The sequence below is a fragment of the Neovison vison genome, chromosome 13 (assembly GCF_020171115.1).
Source record: "Neovison vison isolate M4711 chromosome 13, ASM_NN_V1, whole genome shotgun sequence".
NCBI lineage: Eukaryota > Metazoa > Chordata > Mammalia > Carnivora > Mustelidae > Neogale > Neogale vison.
Genome location: NC_058103.1, coordinates 37,219,086 through 37,237,885, shown reverse-complemented (window position 1 = coordinate 37,237,885; position 18,800 = coordinate 37,219,086). Strand labels below are relative to the sequence as shown.

Here is an 18,800-nt window from a genome sequence, read left to right as displayed (position 1 = left end):
GCAGAAACTAGATGGACTAGAGAAAACCCTAAATATCAGGTTAAGAAGTTTAGATAGCATGCAAACTCTAGAGCAGAGCTTCTCAACAATGGTTGAGACATTTAGGGCCAGATAATTCTCCATTGTGGGACTGTCCTGTGCAGCATAAGATGTTTAGCTGCAATCCGGCCCCTTCCATCCCTGGTTGCGACTGCCAAAAATGAGGTCTCTGGACATGGCCAAAGTGCCTTGGGAAGCAGAATCACCGCTGGTTGAGAACCACTGTTCCAGAGCTACAATGTTAATGTTAATCTACAAAACATTATGCTACAACAGTCTTGGAAATTAACAACAAAGGCAATCCACACTCAGATATGGACCTGGCGAATACACTGGACATTGTTTTGAAATGATCTTCACCCATCAGTCATTGTTTCTCAAGTTATGCTAATTCATATCCCTTCCCAAATCTGTACTGTTCACTTTTGACCACATCTACTCCATCACAGATGTCTCTTTTCTGTATTTGTTGAACACAAATGATAAAAGTTGGAACTGAAAAGCTAGACAGATTTCCGGGACTACAGAGGGAGTGGGCCAGATTCTCCAAACGGCTTCCCAGTGGTGCACTGACCCTTTTGGATCTCTGCAGCACAGTTTCACCAGTTAGCAGAAGAGCTCCACCTCCCCCAAGAGCACGTACTCTCTAGATCCAAGATCTTCAGGGATGCCAAAGAAGGCAATCTTCCCATAGAAATCTATCAGAAAACCCTATTTTGGCTTAGCTTTTTAAAAACTAATTACTGACTCAATAAGAACATAGTTACTTCCATTATGCTAATAATGTTTCTCCTCGTAACTCCTCATGACCACACAAAGTGCAAGACACAGTTCAAAAATAATGCAAGACATCACCCCTGATTTCAAGATTATGAAGACAATGATTAGTTTATAAAGCCAGGACAGGCTTTAACTAGATTCTACAAGTCACAATTTTATTATGGTTAAAGCCATTTCTAATTTACCACAATGAGCCAGAGGCGGAGGGGGGGATTAAGACATCCAACAGGCTTGAATATTTTTCAAACACAGATCTAAAACTCGTGTTGATTCTCCTGCAGCTTTTCTTTTCGCAATGCCAGAAATCCAAGAGTACCTGGCAATCTTGGCTTCATATTTTGAAGTCACTGATTCCTCCAGTACTGTTGTAGGTGAAAAGTTCTGGATCTCATTCTCCTCAAATCACACTCTTCAAATTCTAGTATTGTTCCGACTACTTTAGCTTAGCTCTCAGAAGGCTGGCTCTCATTTGTGGAGGTGACCTCCAGTGACCTGACTCTGCAATCAATACACCTGTGAGTCGCTATGGAAGGTGCTTAAAAGTGTCCGCGGCGAAAAAAAGAAACTCACCATTCTAACTACTTCAGGGTAAGTCTGCTCTGTCAAACAGCCTCTGCTTATTGTAATGTAGTCCACCAGTTCATTAAGAGTGGAGCGCTTGTATTCTTTCATTTTAAGATCAGATAGCGTGTCCATGAAGTCAAAAATGACACAGCACTGCTGAAGTTTCTTTAGGAACAGTTCAGGCTGCTCTGAGGATGGAACGTCTAAGAAAAAAAAAGGAAATGGTGTAAGTCTGTCATCAATTTCTAGGTAACAGGAATTCTCTGTGAAAGTTACTTCAAAAGCAAGCTCAAAAAAATAAGAATTCACATGACAACAGTGTTCTTTTTAACAATTACACATGGGCGGGAGGGGATACCATAGCCACTACGTCAGAGACCTTGTCTTTGAAAACTACATGGTACCAACACAATGGACAAGCATTTGCTATTCCACGACCAGATTGACCAAAATCCCAAGAGCCATTAGAAAGTTGAAGCACATTTTAACCAAAAACACCCCCATGTCAAAACCCCTCAGCCAAAAACACTGAAAAAGGTCAAACTTCCCATTATAAGGTAAAGCCAGAAGTTTTCACTGTTGGTTTAAATTAGTTTTACTAAAAAAATTTCAAAGCAGAAATGTCAGTAAATTCATTTTAATTTCATGCTGACACCCTTGGTATTTAAAGCAACTGTTGTATGTGTATGTTTATATTTTTTGTTTTGGTTTGGCTTGACATCTATGAAGTTTCTTTGTCAAAGAAACTTGAAAAACCAACAAGATGAAGTAATATCAAATCTCTCAAAAAGAACATACCAGTAATGGGACAGTAAGAGTAGACTCTACTTAAATCTATGCTCTCTCTTTTGACCCATCTTATTCCCTCACAGTGGGAGAAAACCACTAGCAGCTTCATTAATGTGTTCTTAGAATAAACATCTGCTCTTTTCCCACAAACAGCACATCAGACATTTGGTTTGGTATCATTTCTAAAAACTAGATAAAATTTTTAGGTTAAAATTCCCCAGTTAGAATGAAAAACTAGATAAAATTTTTAGGTTAAAATTCCCCAGTTAGAATGAAAACCTGATCTATAGCTGGACTTGAAGCACACCAAGTTGTATATGACCCATTCCATTCCTGTTTTATTTTCACTATTTTATTCCCCAAACTGGAACTTCTCTGCAAAAGCAATGAAATTATAACCAGGGTAGGCTGCTGCCTCCATCCAAGGTGATTAACCCATTAATCCTCAAAACACTCTTAGAGGTGAGCAGATGGCATTCTATTATTAGTCTCCATTTTTCTAAAAAGAAACTTCAAGGTAGTCACTGAGGTCCCACAATGAATGAGTTTCGGAGCTGGGCACAGTGCCCAGGTCTCTAACCACATTTCCACATTCCCTTTGTACTACTCAAGAAGGACTTTAACAATGTTTGGCCAGTCACTTGCAACCACCCTCCGTTGCCAGCCTCCCTGTAAATGCTTTACAGCAGACATAAAGCATAAGCCACCTAGTCTCTGGAGGTAAGTGCAACAATTAACAGCGCCCACCAGCAGCCCAGCAGACAGGACTGGGAGCTAGGCTCCTCTTCAGAGTCCACGTGACTCCTCTCCACAGCCCTCCTCCCCTGCTCACACCCCACAACCCACATGCTAGCCCAAGTACCCAGGACCTCATAGGTAATTCCCCCCCAAACACTGCCTCCTGACATCAGCTTGAAGGTAAGCCTAGATGAGAGTGGACAGAACACCTGAAAACACAGGATTTCTCTACCAGATACAAAGGAACAAGAAATAGTCAAAAATTTTGAAGGTATATAGAACATCACTGCTAAAAACAAGATGTAAATTTAGAAATTATTCTTAACCAGTATGTTTCCCCTCACACCACCACCCCCACAGGTCCCCCAAAGCTTAATGTAATGTACCTTAGAGTAAAAGACTCTGGGATTTGAGTTAAACCATGAGATGTCTTATTCTATGCCCCTATACTTAATCACTTAAAAAAAAAAAATCTAACTTTAGACTCTAAGAACTAAATTTAGTCAGACCAAGCATTCTCCTTAATTGCTACCTGTTTCAGGTGCCAAAATAAATTAACTAGTTAAAAAAAATACTAAACGAGGCTGCTTATGAACATAGCTATATATCCTTAACCAACAACTAGTTACATGCACAGGACCATTTTTGGTTAATTACTGAAGTCTTGTAAGTCCTAAATCAGACCCCATACCTCAAAGCTGCATGGAAGTTTTGATGCTGCATAGAGGAAAAAATCTTATTAATGTTAACATCAAGGTTAAAATCATTAGAAGAAATTGTAATTAATCCTATTTTTGTTACAGTAACTTTAATAAAGCTTAAAAACCAGACCATCTACATGGAGAACTCAGCACATACGGATTATGAAAGCATCTATAAATGATAGCCTTTCCTCCAAAAAGCAAAGCATCACTTAAGTAGTGACAACAATGATTAATCTTTGTGGTCGCTGTACTAATACTCAAGAGATTCATATATTTGGCTATTTTAAAAATTTCAGGCAATTAACATTTAGTCTTTTTCTTTTTTAATGTTAGGCAGTTGAAATTTATTCTCTATCCAAATTGATGTAATGTAATAGGCAAATGTGAAGCAGACTATCCATCTGCCTAATGGAATAATGGTAATAGCTTACATTTACTAAGCACTACTGCATACATTTATTATGTACTAATCTAAGCATTTTCATATATTCTATCTCATTTAATCCCACCAATTTATACAGTTGGCACTATTTCCAATTTACAGATGAAAAAAATCAAGACACAAAGAAATTCAGTGACTTGCCCAGAATCATACAGCCAACAAGCAGTGGAGACAGGATTCAAATGCAGGTGAACTGGCTCCAGGGCCAGAACTCTTCACCACTGTCCAACACTCAAACTCAATATAAGGCAAAAAGAGGAATATCTTATTTCAGAAAACTGGGTGTGTGCAGACATAAGAAGAGAAAGAACACAGAAAGAAATCAACCAATCTCCAACATGCCCCATTCATAAAGGATCAACCTGAATGAACCCCTACCTCCTCTCTAGCCCATTCCCAAGATTAATACATACAGCAATAAGTTATTCTTTATCCTTTAGCATAGACTAAATTTTTCTAAGACGATCTCCTCTCCTTAAATTAAAGACTGACCGAAAGAAGGAGTGGGGAATGTTCCTCAAAGAGCCAATTCCATTATAGCAACAACTTAAAAAAATTTTTTTTCATTCTCACTGAAGGAGGACCTAAATCAGTCTGAGCAAAGGACTCTTCTTGTAATGTCTGGCCCTCAGAGTGCCTCAAATAGCTATGCTTCTCCCAAACTCCTTGCTTTCATCTCCCTAATCCCAGTAAGATATGTAAAGGGGTAATGTGAAAATGTACAACAGGCCAGGATCAGAGAAAAAACACTTGGAGTAATCTAGAATGTTTCAATGATATAAGTTTACTGTCTATGGAACCAGTCCCAGAAGCAGATAATAAATATCTTTGTAAAGAAACATTTATAAAAAGTATCAGATACTAGGCCATAAAGAAAATATCATAAATGATAAAAAGTAGAAATTAGATAGACAATACATTTTTGAACATGAAGCACTAACACTAGATTTTAACAATTTAAAATGACCCACCTCCCAAATCCAAGCACCTGAAAATCGAAACACTTTTAAATTAACTTAGATTGAAGGGGAGGGGGGTAGATTATAAACATTTAGAAATAAAATGTAAATCAGAAAAATTAAAGGTCATCTCAGAAACCCAAAGCAGACCAGGCAGTGATGCTTGCATCATCTCTCTTCCAATGGAAATCTCTGGTCTACACAGGCCATCCCTGCCCCCTGGAGAAGAATTCCATAGAATCATAAGCATAAATAATGAGGAATCAATAAGTGATTATTTAATACCATGAAGGTCATTAACACAACAACCCATCCATCCCATATTAGCATTTGTTTAAAGGGGAGATAACTGACCCAACTATGATAGCATGGTAAGATTCAAAAGGTCAGATTTTCTGCTCTGAAACAACTCTTTTTTTTTTATTTTTTTTTTTTAAAGATTTTATTTATTTATTTGAGAGAGAGACAGTGAGAGAGAGCATGAGCGAGGAGAAGGTCAGAGAGCGAAGCAGACTCCCCATGGAGCTGGGAGCCTGATGTGGGACTCGATCCCGGGACTCCAGGATCACGCCCTGAGCCGAAGGCAGTCGTCCAACCAACTGCGCCACCCAGGCGTCCCTCTGAAACAACTCTTAAAATTAACCTGATTTCCGGTGTATGTTTCTCACCCAAGAAAATAATGTAACCAGCTAAGTGGTCAATCCACTTGGCAGTTACATTTCTCACTTGTACTGTCCCCCTTTTTCCTTTTAAGCATTAGGTATTTTCTCCCTATGCCTTTTTTCTTTTTTTTGAAAGATTTACTTGAGAGGGAGCAAGCGTATACAAGTGGGGGAGGGGCAGAGGGAAGTGCAGACTCCTCACTGAGTGGGGAGCCCAATACAGGGCTTGATCCCAGGATCCTTAAGATCATGACCAGCTGAAGGTGGTTGCTTAACCAACTGAGCCAGCCAGGCACCCCCTGCATGACTTTTCCATCACCATTTCCCAGCATCCTCTTATCAATTCTCATCAATAAGCTGAAGAAAATGACTACTCCCACTTACAAGGTGTTCATACCCAAATAATTTTAAAATTTAAGTACGAGAAGGACTGGGAACATGGATGTAGAATTCAATAGTAGAGGGAGGATGAAAGTTCAAATTAAAAAACAAAGATTCTCAGGGCTCTGAGAGGGAGGCTCAGTTGGTTAAGCATCTGACTCTTGATTTCAGCTCAGGTCATGATCTCAGGGTTGTGAAATCAAGCCCTGCGTCAGGTTCCACACTAGATAAGATTCTCTTTCTCCCTCTCCCTCAGCCCTCTCTCTCCTCCCATAAAGGGAAGGAGAGAGAGACACACACACACAAATTCTCTTTGTGTCCAAAGAACAGTCAATAGGAGCTATGTACATTTTAGCCACAGTCCAACCCCCCCACACACACACACATTAATGCACACATGCACACACACACATCTCTCCTCACCCTTACTATGATTTCAAGGGCTGGCTGGAGATTAGATGGTTGTCTGTAATTGGAAAAAGCAGCTCATTCCTCCCCTAGTCAACAGCTTCCATCATTCCATCACATCTAATGTTTGGGGCACAGGATCATGGATCCAATACCGGCCCATCTTCCCTCGGGGCCTGACCCAATCAAGACTTTGCAAAGCAAAAAGGAACAAAGGTAGAAGAAATAAATCATAAGCCAGGTGTCCTTTGGGTCTGGTGCTCTAAGACTCCGTTAAACTTAAGTGGTTGAAAATCAGAATATTAAATTCACACTCGCAAACAGGCCAACCAAGTAAACACAGAAGGCCCACATCATTATAACACTTATTAGCTACGTATCAAATCAAAAAAGGCAAAGTGATTTAGGAAAAAAAATAATGTGGGCTGGTAACTTATTCACACATAGGCTGTTAAAATGAATGTGGAAATACAGTGAATCTATAAAATGATGCTTGCACTGGAAGCTAAGCATTATTTGAGCTCCTAATGAACAATATTTATAACCAATTATTTCAATTCAAAAGATGTAAAATAAAATAAAATAAAATCCTACTAAATTGCCAATGCTTTTCACCTGAAAATGTCCTAAGCTCTTATGTGGCCTTTTTACAGTACCAGCACAGATGGGAATATAAACATGGCCTTTGATTCCCCCCTCCCATCTCATCTCCTTAGAATTTTCCTTAAGGTGAATAAATTCCCAACCATGGATACTATCAGTCCCTCACACACAACCCTCTAAAACTTCCAACAAAGTCATGAGACCTTACTTCCACAAAGCGTATCAACCTATAGTTATAGAAAACTAGTTTCATAGTAGTGATGAGAGCTTAGCACTCAACATAAAGTTGTCTTAGCCTTGAAGGACTGAGGTATGGCATGCTGGTACACGTGGCAAAATGCCTAACTGCCTGACCATGTGGTTTGTCCAAATCCTTGGCACCAATTTTACTTCTAAACACAGATATAAGCGGCATTCTTCCTACAGCACATATTCAGGAAAACTTAACGGAATCTTATTTTTATTAGTGAACTATGCTTAAATTAGAAATTGTTTTTGACACCCACAAAATTACAAGTACTAACCAGCAATATTTCATCAAAACAGGGACACAAAACTATCAATCTTTCAAATGAACCAAGTAGTGTCAGGCCTCTTGTCCTATGAACTATAACATGTTGATTTCACAAGTTATTTCAGTGTAAATAAACAAATGAAAAACTACCCCCAAACTAACATGTCAGTTAAAATAAGTATGAAAGACTTGACCATTCTAAGGCCTTTATTACAGTATTCAAAGCAGTGGGTTTAAAAACCGTGTGTTGGGGCGCCTGGGTGGCTCAGTGGGTTAAGCCGCTGGCTTCGGCTCAGGTCATGATCTCAGGGTCCTGGGATCGAGTCCCACATCGGGCTCTCTGCTCAGCAGGGAGCCTGCTTCCCACTCTCTCTCTCTGCCTGCCTCTCTGTCTACTTGTGATCTCTCTCTGTCAAATAAATAAAGAAAATCTTAAAAAAAAAAAAAGTGTGTTGATGTAGATGACAATGTTGGTGGTAGTGCATTGTTTCCATGACTACAGATTTTTTTAAATCATCTCAAGTGATTTTAATGAGAGGGCATACTTGAAAACCCCTATTTTTTAAAGCATTAACTATAAAATCCCTCATTTATCTTCTTCATCTTTGAAATTCTTTTTCTTTTAGTTTATTTAAAACTAACCATGGAAACTTTCCATTTCCACACAAAAGAAGGTACGGGGGAACATCTACAACAGTGAAAGCATCCTTCTTTACCTGGGCTGGAAAGAAGTGAATGGACAGTGGGCTGCTTTTAGACCTCTTTCCAATCTACTGGGAAGTTTGGAAACACTTTGCTGATTGTTAGCATGCCCTTTTTTCCACAGGTTCAAAATATGTCTCATAGAATGGCTACACAGATAATACAGTGTCCAAAAATACGAGACCAAGGTTTGCGTATCAAACAAACTTAAACAATAAACTGAATAGCAGAAAACTCCAGTGCTGGTATTTCAAGGTAAAAGAATGATGACAATGATAATGAACACTGACTGCTGCACAGCACTGGACTAAGCTCCTTATGTACATCATCCCCCTTTAATCGGCAGAATACCTTATGAGTGGCTGCTATTAATATCCCAGTTTTTCAGAAGAAAGGACTGGGGCCCAGAACGGCTAAGTCACTTGTCCAACATCACCCACTCCTAAGAGCTGCAGCTGGTATCCGAACCCAGGTAGTTTTATCCCAGAGCCAGCGCCAGTACCAACAACGATGACGACAGTGACAGTGATGGTAATGAATCACAGCAACTAACAACCAGCACCCCCAATGCAGCTACGGAGAAATTGTCATGGTTAGCGATGTGGTTAGGAAAAGTTGTAATCTAAAAGCAAAGGGAAATGTGAATGATTTTGTATAAGCATTTATGTATTTTAAAACAAACAGCATAAAATCTGCCCTAAACTAGTAAACAATGGAGACAGGTAACTTCAAGTCTTAGTAAATAACAATACATTCATTATGATACTCGCTCGGACAATCAACACCTATTTGTTATTACTCTTTGGTGAATCTCTCCAGTTTTCCTTTCCCAAAAACTGAAACATATGCACTTTCCACTTTATAAGTAAAACCCAAAGGTCTCCACGGTTGCAAACTAGTGGCTGCAGCAGCAAAATTAAAGGATTCAAGGCTTTCACATTATTTTGATGCTTCGTTCCAATCAAAATAAATACAGAATCAGGCTCTCTACTCAGCAGGGAGCCTGTTTCCTCCTCTCTCTCTCTGCCTGCCTCTCTGCCTACTTGTGATCTCTGTCTGTCAAATAAATAAATAAATAATCTTTTTAAAATAAATAAATAAATAAGTACAGAAAAATATGCACATTCCAATGTGCACACTGCATACACACACACACACACAACTTCTATTAGATACTTCTATTTGCAACCCTTCGTATTAGCTATCCCTTATGCTTTATCTTCTAATGCCGAGGCAGTCACTGCAACTTGTCAGGACAAGAAATATAACATTTTAAAATTGATCAATTCCTAAGTGAATTGTCAATTCCTAAGAATTTCACTTGAATTGATCAATTCCTAAGTATACTAAGTTCTATACTTAGTATAGAACTAAGTATACTACTCCTAAGTATAGGTGTAGATTACTTTCCTGCCACCAAATTCACCCATAAAACAGAAGCCAGAGTCAGAAGTCCAAGTCAGTCTCTCTATTATTAATTCACTACCTAAGGGCTTATTTCCAGAGATGGAACCAGGGTCTTTGAACACAAGAAAATTTCTAAAGCATGCTGGGCTACTGCCCCCGCCCCACCCCGCCCCAAACAGAGGGCTGCAAGAATTACACAGTATTCTAAAGTATCTTTGTCAGTGATTCCCTTTTTTGAGAGTTTTACTTATCAGTGGAATTACAAAAGAGACCAGGTTGACTTTTCTTTTTTTCCAGATAAAGTCATTAAAATAGTAAGTGACAGGGCGCCTGGGTGGCTCACTGGGTTAGGCCTCTGCCTTGGTTCAGGTCATGATCCCAGGGTCCTGGGACTGAGCACCCCACCCCCCCCACCCCCCAATTGGGCTCTCTGCTCAGCAGGGAACCTGCTTCCCCCTCCCCCTCCCCCTCTGCCTACTTCTCTACCTACTTGTGATCTCTCTCTCTCTCTCTCTGTCAAATAAATAAAATCTTAAAAAAAAAATAGCCATCAAAATAATATGTAAATACATTATATATTATAACTATGGGGGTGTACACTATGGGGGAAAAGAGTACGCTGAGCAAAAATATTACAATCATTTATTTTCACTATAATTTCATTTGCTAACAAAAACAAAAAGGTTCTTCTGAATAATAAAAGAAGAGAAAGGGCAATCTTGGAATAAAAGACAATCCTTCCCAAAGAAGGAGGGTGGCACAGATGCGCATGCTGTGGTATACACATACATCCTATGCTCTTCACCCTACCTCCAACCCCCACCCCCAGCTTCCTTCCCTTCTACTTAGTGTTCACTTTGCCCTGCACCAGAAACAACTTTTCCACAGGCCTGTATCTGGGAATTTGGGACCATATCACTCCTTTGTTTCAATATTTGTCTAGTAGCAGAGATAACTGAGTTCTAGCTGTAATGACATACCAATTTCAATTGTGTTTAGATGACCATGAAAGCTAAGAAGAGAATCCTATAACCTACAACAGTACAGGAGCTCCTCACTTTACACTTTACACTTTACACTTCCCTGTAGTCCTTAGAAAATATGTAACATAAAAATTTGCACAAACTTCCACTGAAGTACTTGCCACATTATACTGGAACTTTTTTTAACCAATGAATCAAATACATGTTTTGTTCATCTTTTAGTATCCAGCCCCAAGGAGAAGTTTCTAGAATATGTTAAGTACAAAACAGATACAGGTTCAGTCAATAAATTCTACATAATAAATCTTCGTTCTCCATGTTTCCAATTCTAAATTAGAACTTTATTCCTCTGGAAATAATATTATACTGAAGAATAGAGGCAATTAATATTAAATTAAATTAATTATTTCCTAATATTTTAATAACACCAAGTCATAAAATACAAATTAAAAAATAAGGATGGACTGAGCAAAATAAGTCAGACAGTAAAAGACAGATACTATATTACTTCACTTAAATGTGAAACCTAAAAAACCCAAACTCATAGAAACAGAGACCAGAACGATGGCTACCAGGGTTCTCAAGGGTGGGACAAATGGAGAGATGTTGGTCAAACATCCAGAACAAACTTCCAGATAGAAAATGAGTAAGTTTCAGGGATCTAATGTATAGCATGGTGATAACAGTTAATAACACAGACTTCAAAGTTACTTAGAGAGTAAAACTTAAATGTTCTCACCAGGAAAAAGAAACGGTAACTGTGTGACCCTGTGGAGGTGTTAGCAACATGCTGTACATCTTGTAAGAAGTTATATGTCAGTTATATTTCCAAAAAGGTGGAGGGAAAGGAGAAAGGGAAAGGGAAGAGGGACTGGAAGAGGAAAGGAAAGACACACAAGGATGCTTTTTAATGATAACAGTATCTATGAATGTAAAAAGAAAAGGCCATTTTACTTGACAAAAACCTAACTAAAAAATGAAGTTCCTTCCTTTCTTTAAGTATCACTTTCCCCCACTAATATCTAGTAAAATAATGACTTATTTTCTAACACTTCATTTTAAAAATCCAGTTGATATTTTAAATAAACAAAATAGTTTATATTCAAGGATGAGAGAAAAAAAACAACCAAAATGAAGAAGGTACAACATTAATGAAGCAGTATAATTTGGAATGCCCTCCATAGCCAAAACAACCTGATTAATTTGCCAAGTGTACCCTTAATAAGTGGAAAGTTGGAAGGTTTAGTGCAAATGGCTTAGGCTTTACACTTATTCAGTCAGTCAATCAGTCAGCCAGTCACCAAATAGCCACTGAACTCCCATTGAGGGCCCAGGACTGCTGGGATACCACAACAAGAAGAGACAAAACCCCTTCCCTCACAGAGCTTTACATCCTAGCACAGGAGACAAATAATTGCAACTAAAAATAATATATAAATACATTATATGGTATACACTATGGGGGAAAAGAGTATGCTGAGCAACAGTATGCTGGGGTTGGAGGGTAAGGTTTTAAACAGAGTATTCACCTGGAAGATGGCATTTGAGCAAACACGTGAAGGAAGTGATGTGGTCAGCAAAGAGGGCCTCTGGGGCAAAAGTGGCCCAAGCAGAGGGACAGTAAGTGCAAAGGTACTCTGAAGCAGGGAGTGTGCTGGTGAATCTGTGCAAAGAAGCAGATGTGGCTGGAGCCTGAGTGGAAAGTGGGGGAAATGGATCAAAAGAGGAAGGTGTGAGTAGGTGCAGGAGACCATCTTGGGCCTTATGGAACACTTTGACTTTGGCCCTGACTCTGGCTCTGAACTGGAATCACACCTTTACTGCTTTACTAGGAGACACTAGACAAGCCACCTACTTCTCTGAGCATTAGTCTCCTCATCTGGGAAACTGAGAAAATGTACTTCACAGGGTTGAGTGAGGATTCCGTGAAAAAGCTATTTGTAAGATGGAAAGTGCTTTCACAAAGTTCCCATTCATTTGACAAACATCTACCAAGTATCTATACCATGGATCCAATCCCTTATTTTACAGCTCCCATTAAAATTATTTTCTTTTTTTTTTTTTTTTTGAAGACTTTATTAATTGTCAGAGAGACAGAGAAAGTACAAGCAGGGGGAGCAGCAGACAGAGGGAGAAGGCGGCTCCCCAATGCCAGGCTTGATTTTGGCATAGCTTCAAAGTTATTTTAAAACTATTTATTTATTTATTCATTCATTCATTTATTCATTTATTCAGAGAAGGTGGGGAGGGGCAGAGGGAGAGGGAGAGAGAATCCCAAGCAGGCTCCACTCTGCATGGAGCCAGAGGCAAGGCTCGATCCCACAACCCTGGGATCACAAATAGCATGGAGGACAAGGGGCGTTAGAGAGGAGAAGGGAATTTGGGTAAATTGGAAGGGGAGGTGAACCATGAGAGACTATGGACTCTGAAAAACAATCTGAGGGGTTTGAAGTGGCGGGGGGGTAGGAGATTGGGGTACCAGGTGGTGGGTATTATAGAGGGCACGGCTTGCATGGAGCACTGGGTGTGGTGAAAAAATAATGAATACTGTTTTTCTGAAAATAAATAAATTGGGGGAAAAAAAAAAAAGAAGACACAGATTTTAAGTTTTCATCCATCTCTTAGCAAAATAGTAATAAAGTTTTCATTATTAGTTAAAAAAAAAAAACTATTTTTCATTCATTCATTCATTTATTTATTCAGAGAAAGGTGGGGAGGGGCAGAGGGAGAGGGAGAGAGAATCCCAAGTAGGCTCCACACTCAGCATGGAGCCAGAGGCAAGGCTCGATCCCACAACCCTGGGATCATGACCCAAGCTGAAATCAAGAGTTGGACACTCAACCAAGCCACCCAGGCACCCCTTTAAAACCACTTAAAAAATAAATTCTGTAGTATTCCTAGAAATATTAAACTTGTGTTAAAATTTTACTCTAATAATATCAACCTTCAATTAAACAGAGGCCATCTACAGTATTTAAAACCCTCAAATATCATAATTTCTCTTCTGCCCTTAGCTTTTAAAAGAGGGAGGAGGCCATAAAATCATAATCTGACAAAAAGGAATTAAGAGGACAAAGTTCCAAGATGTGTTTGAGAGTCAACATTGTTGAAGCCCAATTTTTAGCTGGGTTCAAAAGTAGGAGCAACAAGAACCTTCAAAAGGACTATTTTTACTTACATCATGATTATAAGGTAAGGAAATAAATTAACGGAATTACAAATTTTCAGCAAGCACTACCCTTCATTTGATCCTCCATCCAAAAAAATAAAATAAAACCAATAAAAGATCCCATCACTTTTTTTTTTTTTAAAGATTTTATTTATTTATTTGACAGAGATCACAAGTAGGCAGAGAGGCAGGCAGGGGCAGGGGAAGCAGGCCCCCCGCTGAGCAGAGAGCTTTATGTGGGGCTGGATCCCAGGACCCTGGGATCCTGACCTGAGCGGAAGGCAGAGGCTTAACCCACTGAGCCACCCAGGCCGCCCAAGATCCCATCACTTTTAAGTATTTCAGTTAATTGAGGGTTTCCCTTCCCCCAGAGATTACTTCTACAAGGGATAAAAAAATGGCCCATCTACTTTTTGTTTGTTTTGAGGATTAACATCGATGTGAATCAGTTGGGATGAACCTGCAGCTATTTAACAGTATGATATAAGGTTTAAAAACAAATTAGATAGATACGCACATAGATACCACATTAACATCAATTAAGCCCACTGCTATTTCACAACTTAACGCTGACACCAAAGGTATCTTTAAACTTCTTTTTTAAAAAAGATTTAAAGTATAAAAAAGAGTCAATCCCGGGTCCCTGGGTGGCTCAGTGGGTTGAGCCTCTGCCTTCGGCTCAGGTCATGATCCCAGGGTCCTGGGATCGAGCCCCACATCGAGCTCTCTGCTTGGTGGGGAGCCTGCTTCCCCCTCTCTCTCTACCTGCCTCTCTGCCCACTTGTGATCTCTCTCTCTCTGTCGAATAAATAAATTTTAAAACAAAACAAAACAAAAAAAGAGTCAATCTGGGACACCTGGGTGGTTCAGTCGGTTAAGCAGCTGCCTTCAGCTCAGGTCATGATCCCAGCATCCTGGGATGGAGTCCCACATCTGGCTCCTTGTTCTGCAGGGAGCCTGCTTCTTCTTCTGCCTCTGCCTGCCACTCTGCCTGCCTGTGCTCGCTCGCTCGCTCGTGCTCTCTCTCTCTCTCTCTCTGACAAATAAATGAAATCTTTAAAAAAGAGTCAATCCAGTGTTTCAATGCCAGCTTAGAGATGCTATTTCTGAATCTCAGTTGGGAATTTTAAATATGAGACCTTAAGCTCCTGAGAGTGACAGGACTGAGTGAATACAGTGGCAGAATGGCCTCTCTAATCCCAAGAGTGTACGTTTATAATTGAAGTCATCATCTGGACAATATAATCTGGTGACAGCATGTAGTACATCTCACTTATTGTGGAATTCACATATGCTTCATACAAGGCATACTACTTAATATAAATCAAACATAAATGTAAAACCCATATATAAAATAATCATTGAGGAAATGATTTGAAACATCATACTAAAAAAAAAGAAATTTTAAAACCTTGCTTTTTAGGCCATATGAAAATAGTGCTGTCAAGCATAGAACAATAGAGAGAAGCTTACAAGTATGTATTTATGGATGTATATATACAGGTATGCATAACTGTTAATGCATGACTCTGAAATTAAAAACTTCAAGAACAGTAATACAAAGATTTTATAAAACACAAAAATATGTCTCAAAAGCTTAACACTTTCAGAGCAAAGAAGCATTTTAAAGCACTGAATTGGGAGGGGGGGGAGGGGCTGCGCCTGTGTGGGTCGGTCTGTTAAGCGTCTGCGTTTAGCTCAGGTCATGATCCCAGGGTCTAGGACTGAGCCTGGCACAGGGCTCTCTGCCCAGCGGGGAGCCTGGATTCTCCCTCTCCCTCTGCCAGCCACTCCCCCTGCTTGTGCTGGTAAGTGCTTGCTCTCTTTCTCTCTCTGTCAAATAAAGAAATAAAATCTTTATTTAAAAAAAAAAAAAAAAAAACATAAAACACTGAATGGTAAGCTAGGATACCAGTGTAAGCCAGGATATTTACAACTTAAGTCCCTTCTTTGCTACTGACCTCCTGGCCACAAATGGTTGTCAGTGAGGCAGAAAAATCACTGAAACCTGAAGATATGCACACTGATGATGCAATTCTAAGCACAAGCCTTTTTTCTGAATCTTGATATAATTCAGCATTCTATTCCCAATGTTGTAACCCCAGGGCTTCACTGAACATGCCATCAGGTAGTACAAACATTTTCTCTTCAGTTATACTATAATGAGTTTCCTTTCAGAAAACACATTCCATAACTACATCTTCCACTGAAGCAGCCAGGCATATAGAAGAAACAGGAGCTGGCATTATTCAGAGTAATACAATTAAACCTAAGCTGGGCAACTAAGTCCACTATCTCAAAAGTCTGCTAGTTGTTACTCTGGAAGAACATCGTAGAAACACTCAAAAACACTGACAAAAGTCAATTTCTTTTGGCACAATTGGGAACTTAGGGGGAGGAAAAAAAAGTGAACCCATTCTGCTTTCTTCCAGATGGCTGAGGATGCTCTTTGGGCCACACACACGCACACTTTGAAGTCAGGGAGCCTACGCTCTAATCAGTCTCCACCACGGTCCAGCTAGACAACCCAGGGTGTGTGGTGTGGCAGTTACAACAATGGGCTACAAAATCAGATTGCCAGGATTCCAAGCCTGGTTTTGCCAGTTCCTGCCTGGGAAGCCATAGGTAAGTGTCTGTGCCTCAGTTTCCTCATATATACATGAGGGCATAATAATAGTAGCTGCCCCATATGGCTATGGCTGACATAAGAGTTATGTGAGTGAATAAAAAGAAAAACACACAGAACATTATCCAGAACACAGTAAGTGCTCAATAAACTCCAGCTGCTAATTACTGTTAAAAATCACTGCTGGACCTTTGTGTCCTTTGCAAAATGAGCCTAAGAATAGTCACTCTGTCACAGCAATAGCTTGAGAACTTCATGAGAGAATACATAACATGTTTCACATAGTGGGCTCCCTGCTCAATGAGGAGCCTGCTTCTCCCTCTCCCTCTACCTGCCGCTCGCTCTGCTGTGCTCTCTCTTTCTCTCCCTCTGTCAAATAAAAAATAAAAATGTTTTCTAAAAAAAAGTTTCACACTGAACATGAAAAATGTTCAATAAATGTCAGCTTTTTAAAAAAACACATCAAATGAACAGCAAAAACTGCTAACACATACAGGGCTTCTTCCCTTCTTCTGTGTGTATCCAATTGTGAAACAGTATTGAGCTCAACCTACTAATATCCAGTGAGATTACTTCAAAGTAAAATTGTAATTTGATTAGAGCAAAGGTAAAGAAGCTGACTCAGTCTGATGTGTGAAATGATTCATCTACCAGGCCAGATATCAGCAAAGTGCCCAAATCCTGGAGAAGGAAGGGAGTTGGCATTTGGATGAATGAATGATGCACTAACAGAGCTTTTGGGACAGAAAAGCAAGAATTTTTTTTTTAAATATTTTATTTATTTATTTGACAGAGAGAGACCACAAGTAGGCAGAGAGGCAGGCAGAGAGAGAGGAGGAAGCAGACTCCCCGCAGAGCAGAGAGCCCGATGTGCGGCTCGATCCCAAGACCCCAGGACCATGACCTGAGCCGAAGGCAGAGGCTTTAACCCACTGAGCCACCCAGGCGCCCCAAGCAAGAATTTATGAAGAATTCAATAATTTGGAAAAGCCCTGCCAAGAGGAGGACACACCCATTTCTTACACATCCTCAAAGCTCCCCTCAGACATAATCAGGTTTACGCAAAGTTGGCAAACCAAAGAAAACAAGCAGAGTTTGACAGCTTTGTCCTTCTAATTTAAAATTTAAGTTAATATTCGTATTCACAGATATTAATACTTAAAAATATTAGCTAAAAGTAATAATAGTAATTTACACTTAGTTCTTCATAATAACATATCTGTAACAAAGGTTATTGACCTCCCACTAAAATAACATTAAGTACTGAACCACCTCAAAGTATTTTGTAAACCTTTTCTCTTTTCCGCACACCCTGTTATTTAAAGATCTAAGGCACTAGCTAAAATTCTGCGAACTTTTTATAGCCCCCTACAAGGCCTCAGGCTATGTCTGGAAGGAATATGATAGGTAGTTTCAACCTTTCCAGAACAAGTATTTGCTTAGAACCTACTATGTTTAACTTACTAATCAATCATCCATTCATTTATTCCACAAATATTTACATAACACTTCTTGCATGCCAGGCACTAGTCTAGGCCTTAAAATTATATTTCTCAGCAAAATCAAATGTGGCCCTAGCCTTCATGAGGCTTATAGACCAAAAGTGAAGAAAACCTAATTAAATGGGCATATAAATAAATGTAAAACAGGTTGTACTATGAAGGGAAAGGTACAGGTACATAATGCAAAGAATGAAAAAAAAATGGTACTTAACCATAAAAAATTTATAGTCTGGTGGACAGTAAGATTAATAAATATAAATAAGAGCAAGAAAATGCTATTAAGTAAATTTCATGGACCAAGTTGAGAGGAAAGGGAAAAGCACTTGGCGAGGACCTACAATATTCTAGCTAGGGTCTTCCTGTGTTTTCCCACTGAAGCCTTATAAAAATCCAGCAAAGTGGGCATTAATACTCTCATTTTACAGATAAGAAAACTGAGGCTATACAGCCTTCGGCTTTACTAGCAATGGTACAGAAACAGCTTCATGACCTAAAACCAGAAAGCAAGATAAATTTAATACCAAGAGAATAATTCTTTGACATTAATTTGGACAGATGTAGGTGGCAGCAGGAATATGGACATGCCCCTCATCCTTTACCTCCCTTTTTACAAAAAGCCCACCTCCAGCCCCCCCTCCCCACCTGCCACAGCACACATTATTTTCATCACAATCACACCCTGTGCTCATGACCTTTCCACACCTACAAAGATCTGCCTTTGTCCTCTGAAACTATGGTCATTGACAACCCTGGCTGCTAAAGGGACAAGAAACATATTCACATTATTGCAAAGAATTCATAGGAACAGTAACAAAACAGCTTCATCCA

The 18,800-nt window shown here is 39.5% G+C and overlaps 1 protein-coding gene across 4 annotated transcripts in view; it reads right to left on the bottom strand.

Moving 5' to 3' along the window:
* The window catches only part of PPP2R5E (protein phosphatase 2 regulatory subunit B'epsilon), a 146,356-nt gene that overhangs the window by 68,186 nt on the left and 59,370 nt on the right, over positions 1-18,800 (bottom strand). For all 4 annotated transcript variants that reach the window (XM_044231274.1, XM_044231277.1, XM_044231275.1 and 1 more), the window contains exon 3: positions 1,390-1,586. In XM_044231274.1, coding sequence (XP_044087209.1) covers positions 1,390-1,586 — 197 coding nt within the window. The remainder of the gene's footprint in view (positions 1-1,389; positions 1,587-18,800) is intronic.